This window comes from Rhodamnia argentea, chromosome 8 (genome assembly GCF_020921035.1).
Source record: "Rhodamnia argentea isolate NSW1041297 chromosome 8, ASM2092103v1, whole genome shotgun sequence".
Classification (NCBI taxonomy): Eukaryota; Viridiplantae; Streptophyta; class Magnoliopsida; order Myrtales; family Myrtaceae; genus Rhodamnia; species Rhodamnia argentea.
In genome coordinates this window covers 9,950,289-9,975,266 of record NC_063157.1, presented here as the reverse complement: position 1 = coordinate 9,975,266, position 24,978 = coordinate 9,950,289, and the positions used below count along the sequence as shown (strand labels likewise).

At 40.1% G+C, this 24,978-nt stretch overlaps 3 protein-coding genes across 3 annotated transcripts; 1 reads left to right on the top strand and 2 right to left on the bottom strand.

Moving 5' to 3' along the window:
• Window positions 1–1,157: 1,157 nt before the first annotated feature.
• LOC115736783 (RGS1-HXK1-interacting protein 1) lies at window positions 1,158–4,632 on the bottom strand. The gene is made up of 8 exons (XM_030668636.2): window positions 4,330–4,632; window positions 3,888–3,954; window positions 3,445–3,522; window positions 2,617–2,669; window positions 2,318–2,454; window positions 2,167–2,231; window positions 1,735–1,793; window positions 1,158–1,613 (listed from the first exon to the last, which is right to left on the bottom strand). The coding sequence occupies exons 1-8, from the start codon at window positions 4,507–4,509 to the stop codon at window positions 1,524–1,526; spliced, it is 729 nt and encodes a 242-aa protein (XP_030524496.1). The 5' UTR covers window positions 4,510–4,632; the 3' UTR covers window positions 1,158–1,523.
• A 7,869-nt stretch (window positions 4,633–12,501) lies between these two features.
• LOC115736645 lies at window positions 12,502–18,358 on the top strand. The gene is made up of 5 exons (XM_030668440.2): window positions 12,502–12,853; window positions 12,994–13,187; window positions 15,435–15,756; window positions 17,089–17,184; window positions 18,081–18,358. The coding sequence occupies exons 1-5, from the start codon at window positions 12,758–12,760 to the stop codon at window positions 18,138–18,140; spliced, it is 768 nt and encodes a 255-aa protein (XP_030524300.1). The 5' UTR covers window positions 12,502–12,757; the 3' UTR covers window positions 18,141–18,358.
• Window positions 18,359–21,048: 2,690 nt separating this feature from the next.
• On the bottom strand, window positions 21,049–24,219 carry LOC115736644 (zinc transporter 5). The gene has a single exon (XM_030668439.2). The coding sequence runs from the start codon at window positions 24,088–24,090 to the stop codon at window positions 21,460–21,462; it is 2,631 nt and encodes an 876-aa protein (XP_030524299.1). The 5' UTR covers window positions 24,091–24,219; the 3' UTR covers window positions 21,049–21,459.
• Window positions 24,220–24,978: the final 759 nt, after the last annotated feature.

The window sequence follows — 24,978 nt, the reverse complement described above, 5'->3', positions numbered from 1 at the left end:
TCGCCCATATTTAGGGGTGAGCGGTTCCAGGTTCCTTACAGGTTCCATTTGGAATCTGGAACCTACCCGTCGGAACAGGTTCCTCCTTTTTTGGAATTTGAAACCTACCCGTCATATCCTGGAACCTACTTGTCATAGGTTTTAGGATCGGTTCCGTGGTACTCGAAAACCTATTATTTTATTTTATTTTATTTTATTTTATTCATTTTTAGTTAAGTAAAATGAAAGTAAACGTTACAACATCTAAGAGAAAGTCAATGTGAGTGGTTTTAGGTTCCATACATGTTACATTTAAAACTTGAAACCAATTTATTAGAACACAACACATTTATCATTTTTTGAAACTTGAAACTTAAAAATTTATTTGGCTTCAAATTATACACTCATCATCGGACGCTATAGAATATTGTAGGATCGTGCAAAAGTATATACCAAGAAAAATATAAAAATTTATTTCAGGATCTAGATTTTAGATAGTGGAACTTGGAACTTATCCATTGAAACAAATTCCTCAATTTTTGGAGCCTGGAACCTACCCTATATGCCTTGGAACCTGGAACCGGACCGGATCCTACAGGTTCCGATTTCGTGTTCTACCTTGGAACCATGCTCACCCCTATCCATATTTGTTTCCTCTTTCGAAAACTGTGACAAGAATTTCATTGAATGATCATGGACATTGAGTAACTGACGTGCTAGTAGTTGCTCGACGGTAAATCAGATTGTATATAGCTGCAAGAACAGGAAAATTTAAATGAATGGCTAACAATAAGAGGAATTGCGAACAAGTACAACAAACAAACTGAACACTATCTTAGAAGATTTTTCAAGCATCCAACATGAGCGTCATGCCTTGATCCGGTTGTTCGACCTAGCAAATAATCAAATCTTACTCGGTTTTGGATGCAAATGAGGTTTGAAACCAAAATTGTATCTCAATGGTTCGGGATATAATTGATTATAATCCAACTTTTGGACAAATCAGCTGATTCGTGGAACAATAGGTTGAATTGACTTGTAACTGGAATGGAACATTCTTGTTAACTACCAAATCATACGATACGAATCATGGGATCCTATGAATTACATTTACTTACTCGAAGAACGGAAAACAAACATAGAAACATGTTGTACATCATATCAACCATAGCAAACGGGGGATGACAAAGACTCATCAGCCTGTTTTATGCAAGCCATGAGCAAACTGTGGGCATAAGGCTAAGCTTCAGATGATCGGCAATACAATCAATCGACTTGTTCCTGATGACCACAAGCGACAAGCCAACTTTGGCATCAGTCCATCGCAAAGAATTGTTCACCCTTGTGTAATCATTTGTCTTTCATGCATCAATGTAAGAGTTAGGTATCAAAAAATTAAAGACAGAAGAACATATTGGACATAAAATCCGAGCTTTGAAAAACTCGTTGACTGATCTGCTCTCGCATTGGTTGAAAAGAAGGCAGGTACACGATTTTTTTTTCTGTCAATATACTTTCCTGATGCTCATTATGCTGCTCTACAATCAAACAGCAACACCTAGTTCAGATATCTTTACTATCCGTTTCTCCATTGCAACTCTTTGTTGCTTCAAATTTGATGCCAATGAAGCAACCTGGAGAGAAAGAGAGGGAGACTAGACAATGAAAATTTCCACGAAGTAGAGAAAACAAGAAGAGGCACACAAAAAAAAAAAAAAAAAAAAATCGAAAATGTCAAGTTCCAAATGGACATGCCTCAGCCCGAAGTTTGAGTGCCTCCCGACCAGGAATTTCACGTAGGTCATCCATGAGACCTGTCCAAAGATGTAGGCAAATTAAATGGGTACTCAATTTCGACTGCTCTCCCTCTTAATTGAGAGAGGGGCCACAATCACTATTGCAAATTCTATCAATGCACGAAATGAGAAGGTGGTTATGATGACTGATGATTCAATGAATATGCGATGATTCCATGAGTCAGATATGATGACTTATGTTTGCTTCCACGAAGTTTTGCAATGGAGAACTCGACCAAACAAGAAGTTAAACATCCTATAGCCAGAGATGATTTTTCCACCTAACAGGATGGTCAGAGCAACCGAAACGAAAACCCAAAATGGAATTGACCAACTAAACCATTACAAGAACAAAAAAAAACAGCCTAAAGATCTAGCAGAGCACGCATACCTCCTGCTTGCGATTCAACCTTGTAAATTGATTTAGCAAGACGTTGGATTTGATTTCCTGTATTTCTGCAGTTATTTCAACATAATAGAATCAGAAGAAAAATAGAGTGAAACATTAAGCTATATTAGCAACGAGACGTTAGTGATCCTACTTTAGGTCAGTAAGGCCACGTTTCATATCTGTTTCTGCTAGAGCTGTCCTTTCTAAGAGCTTCCTACTTTCTCTCTTCATCAAATCAACAGAAAGATTAAGATCTTTCACGTTTTTCTCCGCTCGAACAAATTGTGCCTGCATATTGGTGCAGCGGCAGAAATGAGAGTCAAAGATTAACAATGTCTTAGAAGTATCCATCTGCACCAAAAGCAGCTTTCATGGCTACTGATGCATAAAATGTGTCGATCAGCATCATGGATTACAATAAGCCTGTCTAGGATCAATCAAGCAAGCAACCTCCTCACTTTGAAGTCGACCAAATGTCTGACGAATGAGAAACCTTCTAGGACCTGCACGGAGTAAAACACTTTCGAAGAATCAGTTCACTACAAAGTGATGCCAACAAAAATAAGCATTTAGAGCCAACAAATGTGCGGTAGTCTATAAGTCCTGGTGGCTTGTATGATGTGCCGGTAAAGTGAAATAAGAAAAAGCGCCTTTCTCCTCCTCAAACGTCATAAGAGAAGAAGGCTCTTTGACCCTGGCACCAACCTACTGATGAGTTCCCCAGCATTTTCAAATAACATGCAGGCTTCATGAGAAGCAGAGATGTCCAAGGACAGAGGATGGAGAAGTTAGAAATAATGGATTACACAGCAGCATTTCCAATTGTTTACTGTCCTTTTGAAACAGAAAACTCAAAAAAGTAGCATCCTAACTAGGATTCTCCATGTGCAAAAAACGTTTCTTTTCTAAAGGGGAGGGGGTTAACAGTCGCACCCAAATCCTCTTCACATGCCAATAAAGATAGAGTGCGACTGTCCCCACTATCAAGACTTTAAATGAACCGATGAGAGTTTCATATATCATGCTTAATATATTTATTGTCCTTGAAGCTCAACATACAACCATCCTTGACATATATCTGAGTAATCACAATAAGTCATTGAACAGAACCTTGGCTGTATAAACACATAATGTATTGCTAGGCAAAAAATCTGACAACGCTAGTGACAAAACGATGTAGCATGGGTGAAAGAGACAGCTCCTTGAAAATGACTGGTGGCAGAATATCATGCTTGACAAAAACTAAGAGATTATTGCACAGATGATGAAAGCACATACCCCGCAAGAGGAGGAGGGCAGCTGCAACAGAAACCCCAACAGTTGTTCCAGGATGTTCCCTTGCACTCATGACTTCATCTGTTAAAAGGAGACAGTGCATCATGAGAATCAATAATGCTAATCCAACGACTGGCTCTTGTAATATGATGTATACATGACACGCAATCATCTTATGGCCTCTCCTTAACATATCCTGGACAGATCATTTTCAGATGTTTCAATCCAGCATGTTCTGACAAAAACCACAAGCTCTTCATGGTGGACGTAATACTCCATTACAATTTCATCTCATTAGAAACAAGATCCCAAATTGATTGTGGTCAAAACTCCTAAGTCCTTCAAATTGAGTCTACTATGTCCCAGACGAAGATAAATAAAGCTCACATCCTAAGCATGTTCACAGCATACCCACTGAATTTCCCAAAGTGAAACGTAATTTATACCTTTGACCTTATTGACGAAAGCATCTTCATATGCATGATACTGAGATTTCGCGTTTGTCAGAAATTCCTGAAAAGGATTAAAAGGAAGTCACCGCGAGAAGCTTCAAAACAAGATCATACAAAAAAAAAACAAATATTAGAGAGATAGCATGAACTAATCATCCCTATTCCCTACACGACGAATCATGAATTCTTCACCACACTCCCACTAATCACGAATCACACAAGGAAATCGCAAATATCACTTAAAAAAGAACGAATTTTGACAAACTAACAGTGCCCATGTGTCGACTTTGCCATAAACCCCATTCATCGACACATCCGGATAAGGACGTCGGCGTCAGAAAATTCTTAAAATCAAAGAAATGGCAGGACCCAGATCGGGAATTGATGCCTAACCGAAAAGGAAAAGACGAAGAAGACAAATGAACAGAAAAAGAACCTGGAGGGAGCGAAGATGGGTGGAGGAGTTGTGGTGGAGAGAACGAGCAGTTTGAATGGCGGAGTCCCTGGACTCCAACACCGTCCGCTGGACATCCTCCGCAATGTCGGCGATCGATTTCCCATTTTGCTTCGATGCCGCCGACTCGGCCGCAGGCGGCGATGAAGATGCTTCCGCCATCGCCTTGTTTCTTCTTCCTCTCGCGGTGTGGCAGCGGGTCTGTCACTTTCTCCTCTTCAGGAAGACAGAACTCCAAGCCCGACCATTACGAATATTTCGACATTTTTCATGAATTTCTTAACATCTTTTGTTAGTCCGACCCAAAAAAAAAAAAAAACATCTTTTGTTAATTGGCCCAAAAAAAAAAATCTTTTGTTGAAAGAATATTTAAAGAGTTACAAATATGTTGCAAGATTTAAAATATCATAGGATTCTTAAATTTCTAGCCGACTTATATTTCGTGTGGACTCTCCACAATTTTCTTTGTGAAACAACACTACCAAAATGATGCCATTTATCAATTAATTGACTTACTATTACTATTTGAGTAATCAAGAAATAACCGGTACAAACAATATATCCTGTCGCGATTTGTTCTTGAAGGGCACACCGATCCTATATTTGGAAGCGGTGATTAGCCTTGCTCAATCGAGTATGGATCTACTTTTAATATGGACTATGACCAAATTTTTCTTCAAGTCTTTTAATCTAATTCCGGTAGATTCAGCACAATGCATTTATTCTTGTAGCTTTGTTGTTGGACGGGATAAGGTTATGTTGGTTTGAGTGAAAGCATTTTTCGTGAATTAATTTTCTGAACTGTCGCATATTTGATTTGTTGAAAATGATCCGTCCAACGGAAAATATTTGCTGTTAAAGAATATATGCTTACTTAAAGTTAGGAATGGGGTAAAGAGATGCGTTTACTGCTAAGCTGCCTTTACAAAAGCCACTCAAAAGTGAGCAACTGAGCATATCAGCCTACAAAATCTGCTTCAAAACGAGCCGCGAAAGTCTTCTGAGGTTTAAACTGAAGCCCAGAAAGCTTTTTGATGCTCTCAGATTTTCTTGGTCACCTTTAAGAAACATCAGCAAGTCATCTGCAGAATTCAACTGAGTTAAGGTTGACTTTTGAGAAATACGGATGGTACTTTGATCCTTTCTTGGCAGCATGGCTGCACTTTCTAACGTACAAGAGAACGCCTCCATGGCTATGACGAAACAAGAAAAGAGAGACGGTTTCCTCGTATTTCCAAAGATCATAAGAAATTTCTCTAAAAATGTTTCCACCTTTCGAAATCAGTATTGTAACGAGCTCGAATGGAACGAAAAATGGCACTCAGTATCCCAAAACAATAGCATAAAACGGAGAGAAGATGGAAGCACAAGGAAGAGAGATTCCTTGGAGAGGCCAACACCAACTGTTGCTGTAATATAGCTCAAGGATTCTAATTCTACTAGCCAGCAACAGCATGAGCTCACAGTGCTCTGCTCTGAAACTGAAACCTTGTTGTCTTGTTACCCTAACAGTGGATTGATTCTTGGTTCGGGTTGCAAGTAATCAATGAGCAGTGGGTGAATGAAGAAAGACGAAAAACTTTCGAGAGATTCAGTTTCTTTCGTTGGGTAAGCGATCTCGGAACTTCATTTTTCTTCTTCTGTTTTGTCAATTTCCTAAGTCGCACGTTTTGAGATAGTGTGTAGCATTTGCATGGTTCTTGCTCAGGTTCATGTCCATTTCGCCGTTTCCACGGTCGTAGATGACGCGAATTCTTTTCCATTCATTTTACTACCGGAGACCGTAAATGAACTTCATTCCCACAAACATTGGTTTTGCTCGTCAATTGATGATAGCACTACTTTGAAGAGACTAGAGACACAACAGAACAGTACTTCATAATTAGTGCCGAGAAGGTTATGGAGGGATACGATCCTTTTGGCTTCCGGCACATTGACATGGGCAGTTTCTTATTTGATGCGTCCAGGAACGATGGGCTTTGCTGCTGTGAGTGATGGTGAAAGTAATCGCTTTACACGTTCACCATAAGAAGCCAATTGCCCAATCTCCTTGTTATTGTGGGCAGACAGATTTCTGTTTAGGAATTAGCATTATGGAAAACTCAAGTGGCATTGCGATCAACAAGTGTCTTTGGATGATTGTGTTCGAGATGGCGAATGGTGTGCTGTTTCCATTAACTTATGTATCCTATCTCTTTGCATTGAACTTTTACATGGATGCATCTCTACCTTAGGTACGAGGAATGGCAGAGATTTTTAGCTCTGGTTTGCATGGATAACAATGTCTGCGATGGAGATCATGTTACCTGATTAAAATTGTGGACATATTTTAATCCAAACCTAAACCTTTCAATTTTTGAATCTAGTCTTAAACATTTGAGTAAAATTTCAATGTAGTCCTGTTAGTGAAAACTTGTCTGGGAATTGCTTATGTGATGGTGTTGTCATCTCCGACTATTCTACATAACACGGGGGTGATCTGACTTGGACAATCAGTTAGCTAGAGATGCCAGTGATCCGGACAAACCATGAAGACGTCTTGATTGAAGTCCTAGGCCAAGACAGGACATGCTTTTCACTAGAGCAAATGTCGATTCATGCAAACCATGTATTATTTTCTACTATCTTAAGCTTATAAAGGAAACAATTGTGCACTCAAGTTCAACGCTAGTTAGAGGTGCATTAAGGTCACACAATGACCACAAAAACTATAATACAGATTGGATTAGTCTTAAGTACATAGGTAATTTGGGATGTATATGAGAGACCTTCAAAAATTTGGGTTCTCAAAACACTTTTTCTCATCTTTTGCATAATTTAACGTTTGATACAGGTAAGTCCTAAACTTTTCGTATTTTTGCAAGTTCAATCCTAAATCTTTTAAGTTTGTCGATTCAGTCCTAAACATTTTCACCTGCTGTCCAATTCAGTCCTATTGGTCGAAAATTGCTGACATGGAGGTCAATCGTCCTACGTGGCACCGTTGACGCTCACTTGGACAATTTTTAATAATATATAGTAATTTTGTAAAAAAAAAATTGATCTTTTTATTTATTTATTTATTTTTTTTTGCCCTTTATGGCTTTAGAGGCCGGCCATAATCCGATCCTTCCTTCCATCGATTTCGGACAACCAAAACATTCAGACAATCACAAAAGGAGCATCTTTAAAGAAAAAGCAATGTCGACAAAAGGAAGTAAAGACGAACCTCGTATATGGGCGAAGCGAGCTCAAAATACCCGGATTCAGTCCCACAATGATAGAGTAGTTTGTCGGTCTTGGAGAACTTTTTCTTTTCATTATTATTTCTTCTTAGTACTAGCTTCAAATTTTGTTTTAAATCCAATCGAAAAACTTAAACCGATATGTGGATAGAAACCACATGAATATAAAAAGCATTTAAGACGCATTGTCAAACAATTTGGGATAATATTGCAACACTCCCTCTCACTTGCAAGTGACGTGCAAGTCACATATAAGCTGGATTACAAAGGAATTTGACTAATGGGTCTCACTTCCAAATCACATGTAACTCGGGCACAAGCCGGATTATAACGGAATTGACTAATGGGTAAGGGTGTTTGATTATATTCAATCTTCTTTGTGATAAGATGTAAATTATATGATAAATTGTCGAAGGCACAATCCTTTACGCGACATTCCAAAATTTCCCACATTAAAAATATTTAGAAAATAAAAGAATTTCTCTTGACTTGTTCTTTAAGACACCTAGAAACTCCTAGAGGAAGCTACCTCGTAGCTTCTTGAGAAAGCCATCCCGTAACTTCTCGATGAAGTTATTCCGAAGCTTCTCGAGGAAACTTTTACTTGACTTATTTAAGAAGTTTTCTCGAAAATTTTGTATTAGAAAACACGATACAGTAATATTTCTTGAATTAATATATAAGTTTATGCCTAGTCAATCAAGAACATATAAGCCAACTGCAAGTCATTTTGCTAACGGATAATATCAACGTCGCTTTCAAATAATTAATTCCATGATAGGATCAATATTGTTTTTAAGTAATTAATGATACGATGAAATTAATATCGTTTTCAAAGCTTAGAGATTAGGCTCATTAATGAGTTTACTTAGAAATTCTTCATAGAAGGTTCCATTGACTTAAAAGTTTTCCTTAATAAAATGAAGGAAAATATTAAATACAAATGACAGGAAATACAGAACGAACAAGATGACGGATTAATCGACGAAGGATGGATAATGAACGACGACAAGCCGAGAGCGAGGTACGCTCGACTCGTGATTGATTGGACAAGACTCGGTTGGCCTGCGCTTGGCCAACTCACGGCCGAACCGAGGTGTACCTCTTGGCCTGCCCAGTGCGAAACGCCCACGCCCAAACCGTCGCCACCGTCGCCCGGTCCCGTTATTGTGATACTCCCGTTCTCTTGTTCTAACACCGCTGAGTGTAAAAATTTCATTTTTGATAAATCAATAAAAAGTCAAAAGGTAAATGACAAATAGAAATGTCATTTTCAAGCATAGGGTAAGAATAAGAACAAAGTCACTTTCATAGATAAGATAAGATTAACATCGTTTTCATTAACAAAGTCAAGCAAACATAAATGAGTTCATATTAGCAAAGTCAAGAAAGTTCACACTATAGGATTAAAAAAATCAAGAAAACATAAATGAGTTCACACTAGTAGGATTGACAAAGTCAAGGAAACATAAATACGTTCACATGTGAAGTAACTTGTGAAAGAAGCTAGAAAATTACTATAAATAGAGGTACGGTTTTCTCATTTCCGACATTTACAGACTCCATCACTCTCTCTCACGCCAACTCTCTCTCTCTCTCTCTCTCTCTCTTCCCCCACCTCCACCCCCCCGGCGGGGCGGTGCCGCCGCCGCCTCATGCAAATAATTGTGCATTCAAGTTCAACATGCGTCAGAGTTGCATTATGGTCACACAATTGCCTAAAAAACAATAGTAGAGATTGGATTGGCCTTTGGTGCGTAGGTAATTTTAGATGTATATGAGGGACCCTTCGAAAGTTGGTTAACCTCTGTTCATTCATTAGAGTGACGATGAGCGAAGGTCTTTATGGAGGAGGTATCTCAAAACACTTCCTTCTCATCTTTGGGATAATCCAAATTTTGATAACCCCTAGGCATAAGCCAAGTACGTTTGCAACGTAAACCACAAACATATCTTCTCTCAGTTTATTGCTTTTCCTCTCTATACGTAGCTACAAGCAAGGCAAAACACTCCGCATGTATAAGGTTATCAGATAGACTAATCGGAGGTAATCCTTCACCCGTGTTATTCTGGAATCCTAAAAGGTTGTTCTTCTTTTCGCTTGCTTTAAACACTTACATTATTTTAGAAATGTCCTCGTCACGAGACTTAATTGCGTTTTTAGGTAATGCTTGAGATGTTATTTGCCTTGTACAAACACTTCAAGGAGAAGTACTCTGAATGCACCTTAAGTACATATTGTTCTTTTATACAGCAGCATGAGATTGCTCATCTTCCACGTTTTAAGATGTGATTTGGAAAAAGAACTTGAGCTTAGAATTAGGAATTATTTTTTGTTAGTGAACTTGAGGCGTATCATAATTATGTGGCATATATAAAGATTTTAGGGGGAGAAATAATCAGACTGATAAAAAGGTTAAGTGGGAAATAACCCAAAGGACTTTTGTGCGTGAAGGGTTATCTCATAACTCATGCGATCCAGAGACTTGAAATTAGATGTGGTCGTCCTTCTCACATTGAAATTAAGGTTCAAAATTATGTTTATGAAGAAGTCATTGTTTTTGAGTAAAATCATGCATTCACACCGGAAAATCAAAAGCATTTAATGAAATATGGAAAAATAACCTCTAATACTTGTAAGATATTTTAGTTGAGATGGCTACTATGGCTTATAAGTTCTAGGCAAACAAAGCAGTAAAAATTCAAAAACTTTGTTTATCCTGCGTGATCATCAAAATTTTTTATAGAGGGGCAGACTGTCAAAGTCTTTAAATCATCTTAAATATGCAAGCAAATGCAAAAGCCAACTGTATAGGTAGATTATTACTATTCTAGTGTTTGTCATGATGTTTGATATCACGTATCGTACTGATAAATGTAACATGATATGTGCACCTTTTATTGGGGTTTCGGGTGTGCGGTATGGTCATGAGATTGCAAATTCATTTATCTGGTTTTTCGATGAGTTTTTCAAGCTTATTTTTGGAGCATAAAGAAAATAAAACTTTGAACATCTTATTCACCAATCAAGACCAAGTTATGACGAAAGCCTTTCGAATGGCGTTTTTGAGTACATAACACTGTTTGAATTTGAATTTACTTGGAAAAATGCTAATCAAAATATTCCATATTTATACCATGAGCCGATGCCTAAAGATAATTATTTCTCAAATCATACGAATCAGATGATGAATTTGAATTCGTTTGGAAGAAAATGGAATAGGAGCGGAGCATTGAGAATAACAATTGACTTAAAGAGGTTTTATGATCACAAACATATATGTGGTTCAGCTTTTGGTTGTGATGCCATATACCCCTTCTGTCAGATGCATCAAGAAATTCTCCCTCAAACTCTCACTACTTACAAATTTTTCTCTAAAAAAAGACCCTACCAATTCTCTCTAAGGGTTTCCTGTTGCCCAGCCCCCTTTCTTGAATTTATATCCCTAAGGGGGAGGGAGGGACCTTTCTTTCTCTCTTCCTTTTCCTTTCTCTATCTCTTCATTTTCAAGACTTCTTCATTGATTTCGTAGACAATGCGATCGATATCCTCCATGAAAGTGGAGAGATTTGTCCCTGGGTGCTCTAAAGATTGAAGTGCGAGCACCACGAAAGATTCTTTTCTCTCCAGATTTGCTCGCTTCGGCTCCATATTCTTGCTCCAAATTGTCAAGCGCCCCACAAGTCTTCAAGACTTCTATGCCACTACTTTCAGCAATTGGCTTATTTGAAAGTGGTTTTGCAATACGTGTATCTCCTTTGCAGCTCTTCTCTTCCGATCTAAATCTAGATCATCTAAATCTAGTGATGGTGTTAGGGACACCGAATCTAAGCACGCACTACTTTTTTAGCAAAACCGTAGCTATCGAAGAGGAAAATCTCGGTGGATGATACGAGATTCAATGATCGGCCACTGGTTATGCTTTGATGCTATGACAAATTCATTCTTTCGGAATGAGCGGGTCTTTACTGGCTATACCAAATTGATTCATTTTTTAGATTTACTTATTTTGTAAGATTTGCGTTGGACTGTAACTTTGAGATTGATTTTGTCTTTAAGTAACGTACCTCTCTTTCACGTGAAATAAAACTTTCCTTTCCACCAAAAAGAAAAAAAGTCTCTCTCTCTCTATATTTTTGCGATGAAATTCAAAGCGAAACTCCGGAAAGTACCTAGTGGGTACGAAATGAAGAATCGGTCGGATGCCCAAGTAATGCTCAAGCCTTCCTTTCCCTAAATAGTCGAGTCCTGGTAACACTTACATTAGATTAGTAAATTAATCAAATGTAGTTATAATCCTGGCTTTCATCAATAAATTGGTTTTCATAATGCTCAAATTACTCATGTCTTTACCGAAACCGGACTTTCTTTTGTGTGCCATATGCGCCTAGACTCGACTCTATCCCCCTTTCTTTGTTTTTTCTTCCTTCCTCGTCCAATATATGTTGTCAGGAATCCTTCTACCTCCCAACAAATGCAGCCTGGCAAGTAGCCATTAAAATCAGGCAGAAACTTCTTCAATCGAGCGGCCAACACCTTCGCGATTCGCCTGCAACTTCTATTGCTGCTACCTTGAAGCCTGCAGAGATTCATCACAGCTGCCATTAAATCAAGACTAGGCCACTGGCCATGCTGCTTTGAAGTGATAACCCCGTCCGGATCGGGGAGCTCGCATCCTTACTAAGCCCGCCCTCCTTCGCATCCGCCCCGACCCGTTCGGGATTTCGCCATTGAAGTGCTCCCGACACGGTTTGAACCGAGGACCATAAAGAGAGGAGGAAACAAACTCTCTTTGTCAACTCTCTCTGGTTAATGTCGAACTGACACGAACATGAAAAAGAGCAGGGGAAATCCAATTCCTGACAAAAGGAGAGGAGGAGTTTAAACTGGAAAGCAAATTCGCACGTGCGCCGCACGTGAGCTGGAAGAAGATTTTCCTCGTTCGAAACCGCAACCTCCGGAACCGAAAGCCCAACCAGTCTTCCTCCTCCATCGCCCTTTGGGAAAAAACCAGAGCTCCCGTGTCCAGTGGCTTGCATTTCTCCGCCGTTGCAGAAGCAACAGCTTCTCCCGCTTCCGTCTTCTCCTCCTCCGCGCGGTGCCCACTTCTGTTCATGTGTTGCTACGCGCGATTCACGCATGGCCAGATCGACGTAGGCGAGATTCGACCGGTTCTCGCGGGCGTATGATGCCTTGCTCGTTGCTGGGAGACCGCATCCAGCACTTCCTCCGCGATTACGATAGCCTCCAGTCCGTGGCCGTCGTCCTCATTTACATTCAAGTGAGCTCTGTTTTCCTCCAACTCTCGGGACTCTCTTCGGTTCGCCTAATCAAAGATGGGTCTTTTTTCCTCTTTTTTGGATTTTGAATCTTCGGAGGGTGTGGATTGATTATTTGGAATTTGTGATGTTTATGGATTAGATTGGTTGCGCGTTGGTGGGATCGCTGGGCGCAATTTACAACGGGGTTTTGCTCATCAATTTGGCCATTGCTTTGTTTGCTCTGGTAGCTATCGAGACTAGCAGCCAGAAGTTGGGTCGGACCTACGCCGTCCTTCTCTTCTGCGGGATTCTGCTCGATATCTCCTGGTTCATTCTCTTCACTTACGAGATATGGTACGTTGTCTGTCCAATAGTTCTCCCATATGCTTCAATTATGTTGAACTGGTGCTTTGCCTTCATGTCACGTCTGGCCATTAATATCGAAGCAGTTGACCAGTTTAGTTCTTATTCACCTCTCTACCCATCTTTGTATTGGTTTTTTGCCCTGAGGTAATTAAGTCCCACGAACCATTGTCCTCATTATTAGTTCACAGATAACAGACTTGTGGGTATATGATGATTGATTGGGACCTTTCCTACCATTCGATGCAAAGCTCAGCTGAAGATCTTACTGAAGAATCTTTAGCATGCCATAAACTCTCTTTGTGCGGTTTAGTCAATCTAAGAAACGGAAAGGGAGGTTGATGCAGGACCATGAGTCCCACAAGTAGTGAGCCCCAGTTGATTGAGAATTGAAAGGTGACTCTCAATCTAAAGCTTCCTAAGCATCAAACTAGGCTTCTTGGGCCTCATACTTAAGAGCATGATGGCATCACAATTAAAGCAAAACTTGCTAGAATTCGATAATCTCCATCCGCTCTATTTAAAAGAAACTTAAACAGTAATCCTACTTCAAGTCAGAATAGGAATAGGAATAGGAGAAGGAAACTTAACAACCTACTTAGAATGGGAAAAGGAGACTTATCGTGCGTGTTCACTGAATATTGGTATACCATACGACCTAATTCTCCATGCTAGAAGTGCAAGCATTGAAGCTTTCTTTCTTGCCCGTTTAAATACTTTCCCAATGATCTACCATGTCATGTGATTCTAGTTCCCTGCCCTCTAGCAAAGATTCTTCTTACTCTTGAAGTCCTTGAAAACTTTCTGTATCCCACGCAAGAGAGGCTTGGTTATTTGTGGTTTTAATTGGTTGCGATCCACGGGCAATGGGTATTTTGTTTATTTGCTCAAAAGTTTCATGGACTTTTTTACAAGTGCACCAAAACTTGCTTTATTTATTCATCTATATGTCTTTTGGAGGATAAACAAAATTTCTGTAAAAAAAAGGGTGGCAAGGAGGTACCACCCCTATACCAAACAACTTCAAAGGGAAGCCAACCCTATACAAATATTGAGAACAAAAGATATTTCTATCATTCCCAGCAAGCTATGAGTGTGAAATTGACCTTTTCCACCAACCACATGTGAAGAGTGGATGGACACTAATCTCTCTTCTCCTTGAAAAGCCCTCTTCGTAAGAACTTGCTTTATATGTTATGAACCTCACCAAAAGCTTCAAACTTTGATTTCAATTTGCCAAAGTCATAGTTTAACTTACATAGCCTAGAGTTTGATTCGGTGTCACTCACCATTTTTGGAGAAAATCATAAGTCGATGGTAGGAACATTGGCTTTTATTCCAAAACCTGATATAGGACGAGTCCCAACTTTGTAAGCCAGGACAGAGAATTCAAGGAGAACTCTCAATGAACAATAATTAAGATCGAGCACATTTTTCTTTTTGCATTACTTTTAAAGTTTCTTAAGCACGCAACTAAGGCTTTTTGAGTATCAAGCTTAAGAGAAGAATCGCGTCACACTATTCAAAGAAAGACTTGCTAAAATTCAATAGTCTTCCTTAACTTAATCTAAACTAAAGAATTGTAACCATATACGTGACTCTTGTCAATTCGACTCCAAGTTGAAATAATAAACCTGAATAGGAAACGTAATTAAAAAGGAAGCCTGTCCCCACTTGCAACGAGAAAACTTATCATATACCTAATATAAGTTGCTGATCAAATCCCAGTCTCCAACATCAGTAATTGAAACTATCCAAGGATTATGATTCTGGAACCTAATATGTTGTCTTCCTATATTTCCACCAACCCTTCATTCTGAAGTGGCCTAAAAATAGTTGAGTCAATGATTCCACAGTTATCCAAGTTCCTTGAAGTTGATTACTTTACCAAGAGTTACTTGGAGATTAGATGTGACGAAGGCCATATTTCCTGGCAAGTACTTTTGTTAACAACAATATTGTTAGGAAAATAAACTTAAGCCTATCTTTTAGATACTGAACTAAATTAATATGCAAAAGTTTTTTAAATTTATACAAACTGTTGAAAGTAATATTGAAAATGCAAGAAGTATTTATAGATGTGAAATTGAAAATTTTAAGAGTATCGTTGGGCATAAAATATATTTTCCCTGTGAAACAATCATGACCTACTGTAGTTAATTGTTTACTCCAGGGAACAGTCTTTCTCTTCTTGCACTTCCTTTATGTATAATCTTGGAGTATTTTATGTTAATGCAGGAACATTTCTTCTGATGACTATGGAGTATTTTTCATCTTTTCAGTGAAACTTGCGCTGGCTATGCAAATTGTTGGGTTTTCTGTGAGGCTGTCATCCTCGTTTTTATGGATTCAGATCTACAGGCTAGGGATTTCACGTGTAGACAGCGCATATCGCCATGAAGTAGATTCTGATGTAAGAACTAGCTTTTTAAGTCCGGTGACTCCTGCTGCAGTTAGGCAAGGCCCAGATCCTGATGAGATTCTAGGGGGCTCAATTTATAACCCTGCTTATTATTCATCACTTTTTGAAGATGGTCAAGACAGTGGATTCTTAAATAGGGTATAGTTTTCTCACCTATTGTTATATTAATGTACTTGGCTTGCTCGTTTCCAGACTAAAGAAGCTTCCGAGTTATTGGGATTGTCATCTTAATTGGTTGCATGGTTTTTGAAATTCATGTTGTTTTACCTGCTTTTTGTCCATACATCATTGTTTACTTATTTTTGGATCTTTTCCGTGACAGATAATATGTACTGCCTGGAAAGTGTTATCCATTCTGCTGAAATAAAGTATATGTATGCTATAATGTTGTTCTTGACTCATAATGTGAAAATTGTGGGGCTGCCATGATATGATGACGACATTATGCCGCCGAAATTAGCAATTGAAACTGTAATATCAGTTAACATCTTGATACGTTGGATTTGGAAATGTGAAGTGACATTGAAAGCATCTGGGCTATAGAAGGATATTTGGGTCGAATCTTGTTTTTGATAGGTGAGGTTTTTCGTAAACGGGAGTACAAAAATCATTTTGGAGCAAGTTTTGGGAGAATATAGTTGGAGCCATTGTCTAGACCATATATGATCTTACGGAGTGCCTCCATTGTCAACTCTAGTAGTGCATCCCTGGCGTCTTTTCCATTTTGCATAAGAAGTGCTGTCATAGTTGTTAATGTTGACCAATAAATTATCCATTTTGGTTGTATAGTAACTTTGTGTCATGTTTGATCTCATACTGTCATAAGTTGCTTCCTTGTCTCATGGTAGGGCCTTCCTTGTGGAAGCATAAAGTAGGGTTAACAGTCTAACTCTCTTGATTATAAGTTTTGTTATTCTTCATTAAAAGCTGTGGCAATGCTTGTGATCACTCATGAGCTTTTCAAGAGCTCTAGGAAATTCTTGACAAGTTCTGATTTAAAACCTTCGCCTTGCAACCAAATCAATGATGCATGGTTCAGCGCAAGTGCCAACTAAATCTCCAAGTATATTAATTTACCACTTTTGCTTCAATGAACCTTTATTGAATATTTAGTTAGTGTGTAATGGATGCCTCATGATAATGTGGTTGTTTATTTTTGTTTTCACATCTCATTTCATTCATTGAAAATCTGGACATCTGTCACGATTTGCTTGATTAGAAACTAGTGAAGGCTTTCTCTACATGGCATGTGAAACCCTATTTATTTATCTTTTCTGCATTTCCCGTTAACGGTTGTTTACATGATCTGACTATGTGTTTGAATCTAACATTTCCCTGAGTTGAGACTATATTGATTAGAGCGTGTAAGCATCGTCCTTAAGCTCAGGTTCTCAGAAGCTGCAGAGTTCTTCGTGATGTGGTAAAATTTATGAGTTCTGACACCATCTATCTTGCATGTTGCATTTGTAGGTTAGCCAAAGTGGCACTGGTGATGATGAGTCTTCATCTGCCGCAGAAGCTTCTGACCTAAAGATATCCGTTGGGAGTTCCTTTCAGGATGCAGATGTATGTAGCGATCTCAATATTTCCTTTTACTTCTTGCGATTATATTCAAGCGTTGATTAGAGGGAGAATTTAACTCTTTATAAATACAGTTTTTGGTTCACTTGATGAACTGATTGAAAAAAAGGGAAGGCGGGGAACTTGCAAGATTGATCTTTAGTCTATTTGCTCATGAAACATGACGTTCTCAAGACAGGTGTGAGTAACTAGGCCGATTGAATGTGAGAGTGAACTAAACCAGCCTCACCTGACCGGTTCTAAGCCGGTTCACATGGGATCTGGTAGATTTTACATAAAAATTGGGAAACTTGCCTTGATTGGTTCGGTTGTTGGGTTTATACCTTGAACAATAATTATCAGGTTGAACAGGTTTTTTAAATTGGTTATTAACTTTTTGTTTTTGTACTTGAGTTGAAAAAAGTGATAGATGTTGTTGGAGATATGTTTTCCTAGAATAATAGTATTAACAGTTAAGATCAGGCCTGGTTCCAAGTTGACCCTGGAACCGGACGACCGGTCCTAGTCTGACAGGGTGGGTTCTAGGTTTCTGGTTCTTGGTTTGGAACCTACCCACCCTGAAATCAGTCTCCTTACTCAGGACCCTAAACAAGCTATATGAGTTAAGGACAGCCAATCCATCTCCGCCAATACAAGAGAGTCTCTAAGCAGCATGAACATATCTTTTGTTAGTTGTCCATGTAACTTCAAATATAGATATCCCCGGCTTCTCCTACAGAAGGACATATATTTGTAAAAGCAAAAACCTGCTAGAAAAATTTATAGTGGCCCCATAAAGGTACAGGAGTTGTCGTGAATTTGTTGTAAGATGAGCACACAGTTTTAGGACTACGGTACAAGATTCTCCTTTTGTCGTCTGTAATTTCAATGCGTCTTTGCAGGTCAAGAGTTCAAGGACCTTATCTCAGCATGAGATTGCAAATAAGCCTCAGAGTGTATAGGTAAAAGAAATATGAGAGACATGTCTTTCTCAGGATCTACTGCATCCATATATTCTGAGATTTGATCGTTCAACTTTGCTAGTTGTTATATTGGGATGGCTTTGTACATTTTCCTATTTTTGCCATTCTTTTTGCATGAAGAGGATGCTGACTGTAAATTAGAAGGATCATACTCACGGCTCATTGAATGATATTGTATTCATTAACTTTTTGAGAGAGAACTTCAATGGAAAATGTTTGGTTTAGCTACATCTGGATGCCACTTCTGCATAGAATGTCATGTCAGACTTCTCTTGGCGATGGTCGGAATTGTTCGTGCATGGCCGTGATTATGCACAGATTTCTCGCCCTTCTCTTTTCGAAACCAACTGCATTACTTGAGACATTGATGTGGTCCTTTGTTGAGTAGATGGCCTATTTGTCTAGTTCTGATCTCAATTTATGTTCTTCTGATTTCTTAAGAGTGTTAGAACGTATTTTGGTTTGGCATGCCGAGCGCCCTTCATCTCTATCTATCTCTCTCTCTCGAGCCATGTTTTGCCGATGTCTTCAGAATATTAGAACCTGATAACTGGTTTTTTCTTGGCATGCCTTGAATTAAAACAAACTCCTACCATGACAAAAGCGAAAAAAAGAGAGGCCATTATGCATCCATGATGCCAGCTGCTCAGTTGCGTTTTAGCTGGAGCATTTTCGCAATGCCTTTTGGATACAGCAGCATGAGTCACGTGTTGGGGAAAGTGATTTAAGGTGTTTCACGGTTTGTCGCAATCGAATTTTTTAAAGTGCGATAATTGTACGTTACAACGTTGTATCTTGGAAATTTCCCCTTGACATCATTGTGTGTTCAAAGAACATCCCACCTAAAGTAGGGCTAACATGTTCCTTCCATTGCGTGGTCCTTTTTTATGTTGATGCTACCTTCCACTTCTCAATTTTTCTAAGGCCCTAGTTTGAAAAGGGACATCATGGAAACGATCCCATGCAACTTAAAAGGAAGATCTGGCAAATAGCATTTGGGGAGCTGGGGAACTTTTGCTTTCGCGCTTGCTTTTCTTGACTTTAACATGAAGTGGGACACTAGGCACTAGGCAGCAGCAGAGTGGAACTTTTCTTTCCACCTTTCACTGATGAAGGGGAAGACTATTGACGTTGACCTTTGTCCGACCTGTCAAAAGTCACGTGACTCGACCATCATCAACCTGCAAGTCAACAAGCTCTTCTTACCTAATAATCTCAATCTCGTATGCTATCTACCAGCACCACCGCATTATCATCTCTTGACCATAAAGAATCCTGCCTCTCAACCGCGAGGTCTTGTCCAGACTCGGCAGGCTCGTGGTACGAAAATAGTCATAACCACGTTAATGACGTGGGACCCACGTGATCAGTGACCGTGATAGGCTCAGATTCATGGGATCCGGATCCGGACAAGTATTTGCCCTCGATCACATTATATCAATGGTGCAAGACAAGGCTAGAAAATTTTGCTATGACATACGGCTTACGTAGGCTGGTATTGTATGACCACATCAAGTCAGAGGGTTTCGATAATTTAACATAATATGTTCCAAGACGCGTTTATTTTGTGAAAAATGAATGAATTATCGAAGTTCATGACGATTAAATTAATCAGTTTAATATTGGGTTTTTTTTTTCGCTCCGCTACAACCGCTCTTGATGTGTGTGGGAATCTTCAAAACCCTCTAATTTATTTTGAGTTTAGTACTGTGTTAGCATTATCTTAGGAATGGTGGTGGAGGCAAGGCTGTCAGTCTTCTGTCCTCGAGGATGCCCCGCCGCTCAAGCTTGAGCTCCTCTCGTTCTGTACGAGTTTCTGAGGTCTTGTCATGGACGCTCGGACAACACTTTCTAAATGTGTACAATGAGGAACGTGCGCTTTTCAAAAAATTCTAAACGTTCGTATAATGGAGACAACCGATTTATCAAAACTAAAATATTTTCCATTTCAATTGTTTAACGAGGGTATCGGGAAATTTCTAATGGAGTTTCTAATATTATGTCTCCATCCACAAATTAGGAATTCTTTTCCTATGCGGGAAATGATTTCAGGTGCCAGCTGCTGCAAGAAAGACTACGTTCGTTTGGTCTTCTAAGCCGAAAAATGTGAACAAATTGAAAAATTCATAGCTTTTTCCTGATGCAAGATAGCATGCGGCACGATAATAATCGACATGCGCAATAGAAATTCTAATACTCATTGCCACAGTACGTTCGAGCAATGACCACCACAAGGCCAGCACTCGCTCAGAGAGAGAGAGAGAGAGAGCTAGGGCAGCGACTATAATGGTGACGGCAGCAAGCCGCAACAGGTCAACACGAGTAGTAACGACGGCCGTGCAGAGCAAGGAAGAAAAAGAAGAGGAGGAACAAGGAAAAGGAAAACATGGTTTTCTGCCTGCTGCCAAGAAGAAAAAAAAAGACCTACCGGCTCAAGTCATAATAAATAGAGGCATGGCGAGGACCACATGAAGTCAATTCGTGAAAATTGAGGTACCCAATTTCAAAAAGAAAGAACAAACGAAGTTCCACACACCAGATTGCACTAATGAGAAAAGATTCCCATCATCCCTGTCATGTATCTAATTTGTCATTCAATACAATCATATCCTATTCGAGTCGTTTCATGAGACAAACAAAACCAGGCATTGCCATGCAGCTGAAAGTTCTAAGTAGCCTGTAAATCCAATGCACATTCCCTGTTCTCTAATATTCCCCACGATTCACCCATATCGCAATCCTGCAAGTACACTTCATACGGCAAATCCGAGCTTAACACAAGTTTCTCCAATTCCAAGATATAATGTTATCTAAGACTTTTTAAGCTTCAGCATTCAATCGACCAAGTTCTGATCCACAGCACAAGTTACAACTACACAAACAAAACCAGGACAGAAAAACCTGTGGGCATTATATTGCTGAGAGAAAGGAGTTTCCGTGCATGCACATTGCACAGGTACTAAGCTAGTTATTTACATCGACGCAAATTAATATATATGGACCAATAATAAAAAAAGGGGACCACGATGACATTGAGGCAACAGCCTCCGCCATGCAATCTTACCATAAAAAAGACGAGCATTCCAGCAGTTGATTGATGGGTGTCTTGCATCTTCTCATTCATTATGAATTTTTGAGAACTACATGGAGTAACTGAGATGAAACCCAGAACAGCAGCAACAGGAGCTTCATTGACAGTTTTAGTTGAGAATTTTAATCCGTCCCCATATTGGGGGGTTTCTCTTTTCTTGAAGGAATCCCGAAAATGGTGAAACTCAACATTAGTTCAAGATCAGTATTAAGTATGCTTGACACACTCCACCTGCAGCGTAAGATCATTAATCCCCACATCATGCAGCAGGCGGGAAACTTGTGTTTTTGCAGAAGCCTTGTCAGATTCCGTCTCAACATGAAGATGGATTGTTCCCACTACCTCTGCGTTCGTAAAGCTCCACGCATGGAAATGTGGAATGCCTCTCACCTGCTTTATCTTTGTGACATTGTTTAGAGCATTAAATAGATCCTGTTCGCGAGCTCTAGGCACCCTTTGGAGCAAAATCTCTGCCGAGTTCCTGAGCAACGGGATGACTGAGGACACAATTAAAATGGAAATAAATATGGAGCTGGCAGGATCAGCAACAAGCCATCCCTTGTACTTTATCAACAGAGTCGACACGACAACTCCAACACTTCCCATTGTATCTGCAAGAACGTGCAAGAATATCCCTTCCATGTTGTGGTCAATGTGATGATGACTGTGCTTTTTAGCTTCCCCTTCACTTGATGGTAGATTTCTCTGGTGGATCTGACTAATGGACGAACAGTGCCCATGGGTGTGTGGAGCTGCTGTCTGGGTAGGCAGACATCCGTCGGCATGACCTTCAGTGGAGCAACGAGGTGCAAAGACTGAGTCATGATGATGATGGCCATGACCATGACCATGACCATGGTCATTGTGATGAGCATGATTACACCCATGAGAACCTTCACTATGATTGTCAGCATGGTCATGACCATGACAACTAGAGCTCCCCAAAGTAGGATAAGAACTTTTAGCGTTGTCATTGCTGCGGTGATCAGAATGATGGTGACCATGCTGATTATGATGACCAGAACAAGATTTTTCGTGGCAATCATGGTCAATTGAAGTCCATTTCTGATCCTCAATGTGGCAGTCATGGTCATGTTGGTGTTCGGAATGGGAATGGGAATGGGAACTGGAGTGAGAATCCGAGTGAGAGCAGGTTCCACCATGCGCATGATGATGCTCTTCATGGAAGAATATCAACCCAATCACATTGACAAGAAGCCCACCAACGGACACGATTAACAAACTGTCGGTCGAGATCTCCTGCGGATCCAAAATTCTCTCGATAGACTCTAACACAATAAGTGCTCCAACCAACACCAGAAAAACTGCATTGACATACCCAGAGAGAACCTCAAATCTCCCACGACCATAATTGAACTGACCATTAGCAGGCAAGCGTGATATATACGAAGCATAAAGGCCTATAGCCAAAGCAGCACAGTCAAACAACATGTGACATGCGTCTGATATCAAGCCAAGACTGTTGCTCATGAACCCAACTACGAACTCAACAACCATGTAGCCAGTGTTGATCAAGAGGAAAAGCGCAATCTTGCGAGACTTCCTCTCATTCAAAATGTGACGGATGGGCTTTATGATCGAGGTAGTAAATGGCTCCGACGATTCCAAACCCAACTCAGCGTAACTCGAGTAAACAGGATCCAGCTCCGCAACAGCAACATAAAGAAGTATCCCACAAAGCAATAATCCCCAGAGCGAGAGCTCGGGGAAGTAAAACAACTCCAAAACCACCGTGCAAGCGAACGTAACCAAAAATTCCCTCTGAAAATCTTTAGAGCTCACGAACTTCTCATCACTGCAATTCTCACTTAACAGCACTCCAAAAACAACAGTATTAGCTAGAGGCCAACCTAAACTAGTGACTGAAATACTATCTCCTTCGTGTTCAAAGACAAGAATGCTAATAACAGCAGGAACAAAGAGCACAATAGATGTATAGAGCAGCGAAATCAACCTAACACGTTTTTGTCCCAGCTCTTGAAGCACTCCCCGATTCATCGACACACGCTCGTAACACCCCAAAAATCCGGACAAGAACGGCAACAGCATCGGCCATACCCTGACACAATTCTCTCTAGGCAATATTGAGAGCCTCCATTTATCAACAGAAGACGATGATCCAGAAAAAGGGAAACACGTGTTCCGGTCCCAACTCAGAGCCAAAAGAAACAATCCTAGAGACAATGCAATAAACCCGCGAACCCTAGAGGATCGATTCTTACCCAGATAGACGACATCCCTCATTCTCCCCTCCGCAAGGAACCGCGCGGCGACGTTGCCGGACAGTTCGGCGAGGATCATCGCAGCGGCGCCGCAGTACTTGAGAGCCTGGAATCGGAGGAGGAAGACGACAGCCAAGAGGACCGATTTGAGGGCGAGGACTTTGTTCTGCGAGGGGGAGAGGGAGGTTAGGACGAGGAGGGGCTGGTTCTGAAGCTTGGACTGCAGGTGGGATTTGAAGGACGAGGGAGGGGAGAAGAGAGAGAAGGGCAGAGAGAGGAGGAAGGAGAGGAGAGAGACGAGGAAGGAGAAGGGGAAGAGAGAGAAAGAGGGAGGGGAGGAGCGGAGGAAGGGGAGGAGAGAGTAGAGGGATCGGAGGGAGAAGAGGAGTAGGAAGAGGAAGGAGAGAGAAGATCTGCCGGTGGTGGTGGAGGGCCGAGAGGAGGGGGTGAGGAGAGAGAAACCGCGCGACTTCGACGGCGTTGGGGTCGGGGTCGACGGAGGAAAGGAGTAGAGAGGGTAATGCCTCGAGGTGGTCACGGCGGTGCGAGGCGGGACGGAGATCCGGTGAGGGCGGTGGGTGCGGCGGTCTTCCATGGTGATGAACGCCGGCGTCGGAGGAGCCGCGGCGGTTGGGTGTGTGAAACAGCTGGGCGATGAAACGACGGCGCTGAACTTGCATTTGCAACGCGACGTCCTTCAGCTCAGTCAAGTAAGGAGAGAACTTTTGACCAAAAAAAAAAAAATAATAATAATTTAAATAAAACCATTTTCATAAATAAAATAAAAAAAGGCACAAAATGAAGACCTTGACTCCATTTTATTTTCCTTTTGTTGTGGGTCAAATTAACATTTATTTGTAGACGGCTTAAACTTTACGAATCATAGTTAGATCCGCCGCCGGGGGTAAAAGAAAATGCGATGAGTGACGTGTCCATTTGAAATCAATTTTGTTTAAACCCAATTCAATCAGTCAATGGCGTACACAACTTACTTTTCATAACAACGATGGACCTAACATAAGCCACGTCCTTTTTTTTTTTTTTTATTAGTAATCCGCCAATTACTGAAATGACAAGGGCCGTGTAAATATATAATCACAAAAAATTATAGATTTGACTTATTTGACAAATTATATTTGCATTTTTTCGAAATTTTTAGGATAGATACCCACGTTCAGTTCGAATTTTGATTTTTTAAGCATCACATTTTGAACGGTGAAATTAGATGTTATCACTCTTGTTATTTAAAGAATCACGTTTGATCTTTCGGTATGAATATTATATCTGAATTATATATATAATTGCTAATAAATGTAAACAAAAGAATAGTAAATATTAGATCATGATACGGTTCAATCGAGCGTAAAATGAAGCAAGTTAAAAGTTTTTTTTTTCCTCCTCTCAATCTCCTGAATTTATGGATCCTTTTGCTTCATCATGTCCATCAACTTTTAAACTGTGTACAATGGAGCTGCTTGTTGGT

Coding starts and splice junctions, on each gene's coding strand:
- LOC115736783 (XM_030668636.2), bottom strand. CDS start 4,509: ATGGCGGAAGCATCTTCATCGCCGCCTGCGGCCGAGTCGGCGGCATCG. Junction 2,670..3,444: donor TGCCCTCCTCCTCTTGCGGG/GTATGTGCTTTC, acceptor TACTCCGTGCAG/GTCCTAGAAGGTTTCTCATT. Junction 2,232..2,317: donor CGTGGCCTTACTGACCTAAA/GTAGGATCACTA, acceptor AAATAACTGCAG/AAATACAGGAAATCAAATCC.
- LOC115736645 (XM_030668440.2), top strand. CDS start 12,758: ATGATGCCTTGCTCGTTGCTGGGAGACCGCATCCAGCACTTCCTCCGC. Junction 15,757..17,088: donor ACAGTGGATTCTTAAATAGG/GTATAGTTTTCT, acceptor TTGCATTTGTAG/GTTAGCCAAAGTGGCACTGG. Junction 17,185..18,080: donor GTTCCTTTCAGGATGCAGAT/GTATGTAGCGAT, acceptor GCGTCTTTGCAG/GTCAAGAGTTCAAGGACCTT.
- LOC115736644 (XM_030668439.2), bottom strand. CDS start 24,090: ATGGAAGACCGCCGCACCCACCGCCCTCACCGGATCTCCGTCCCGCCT.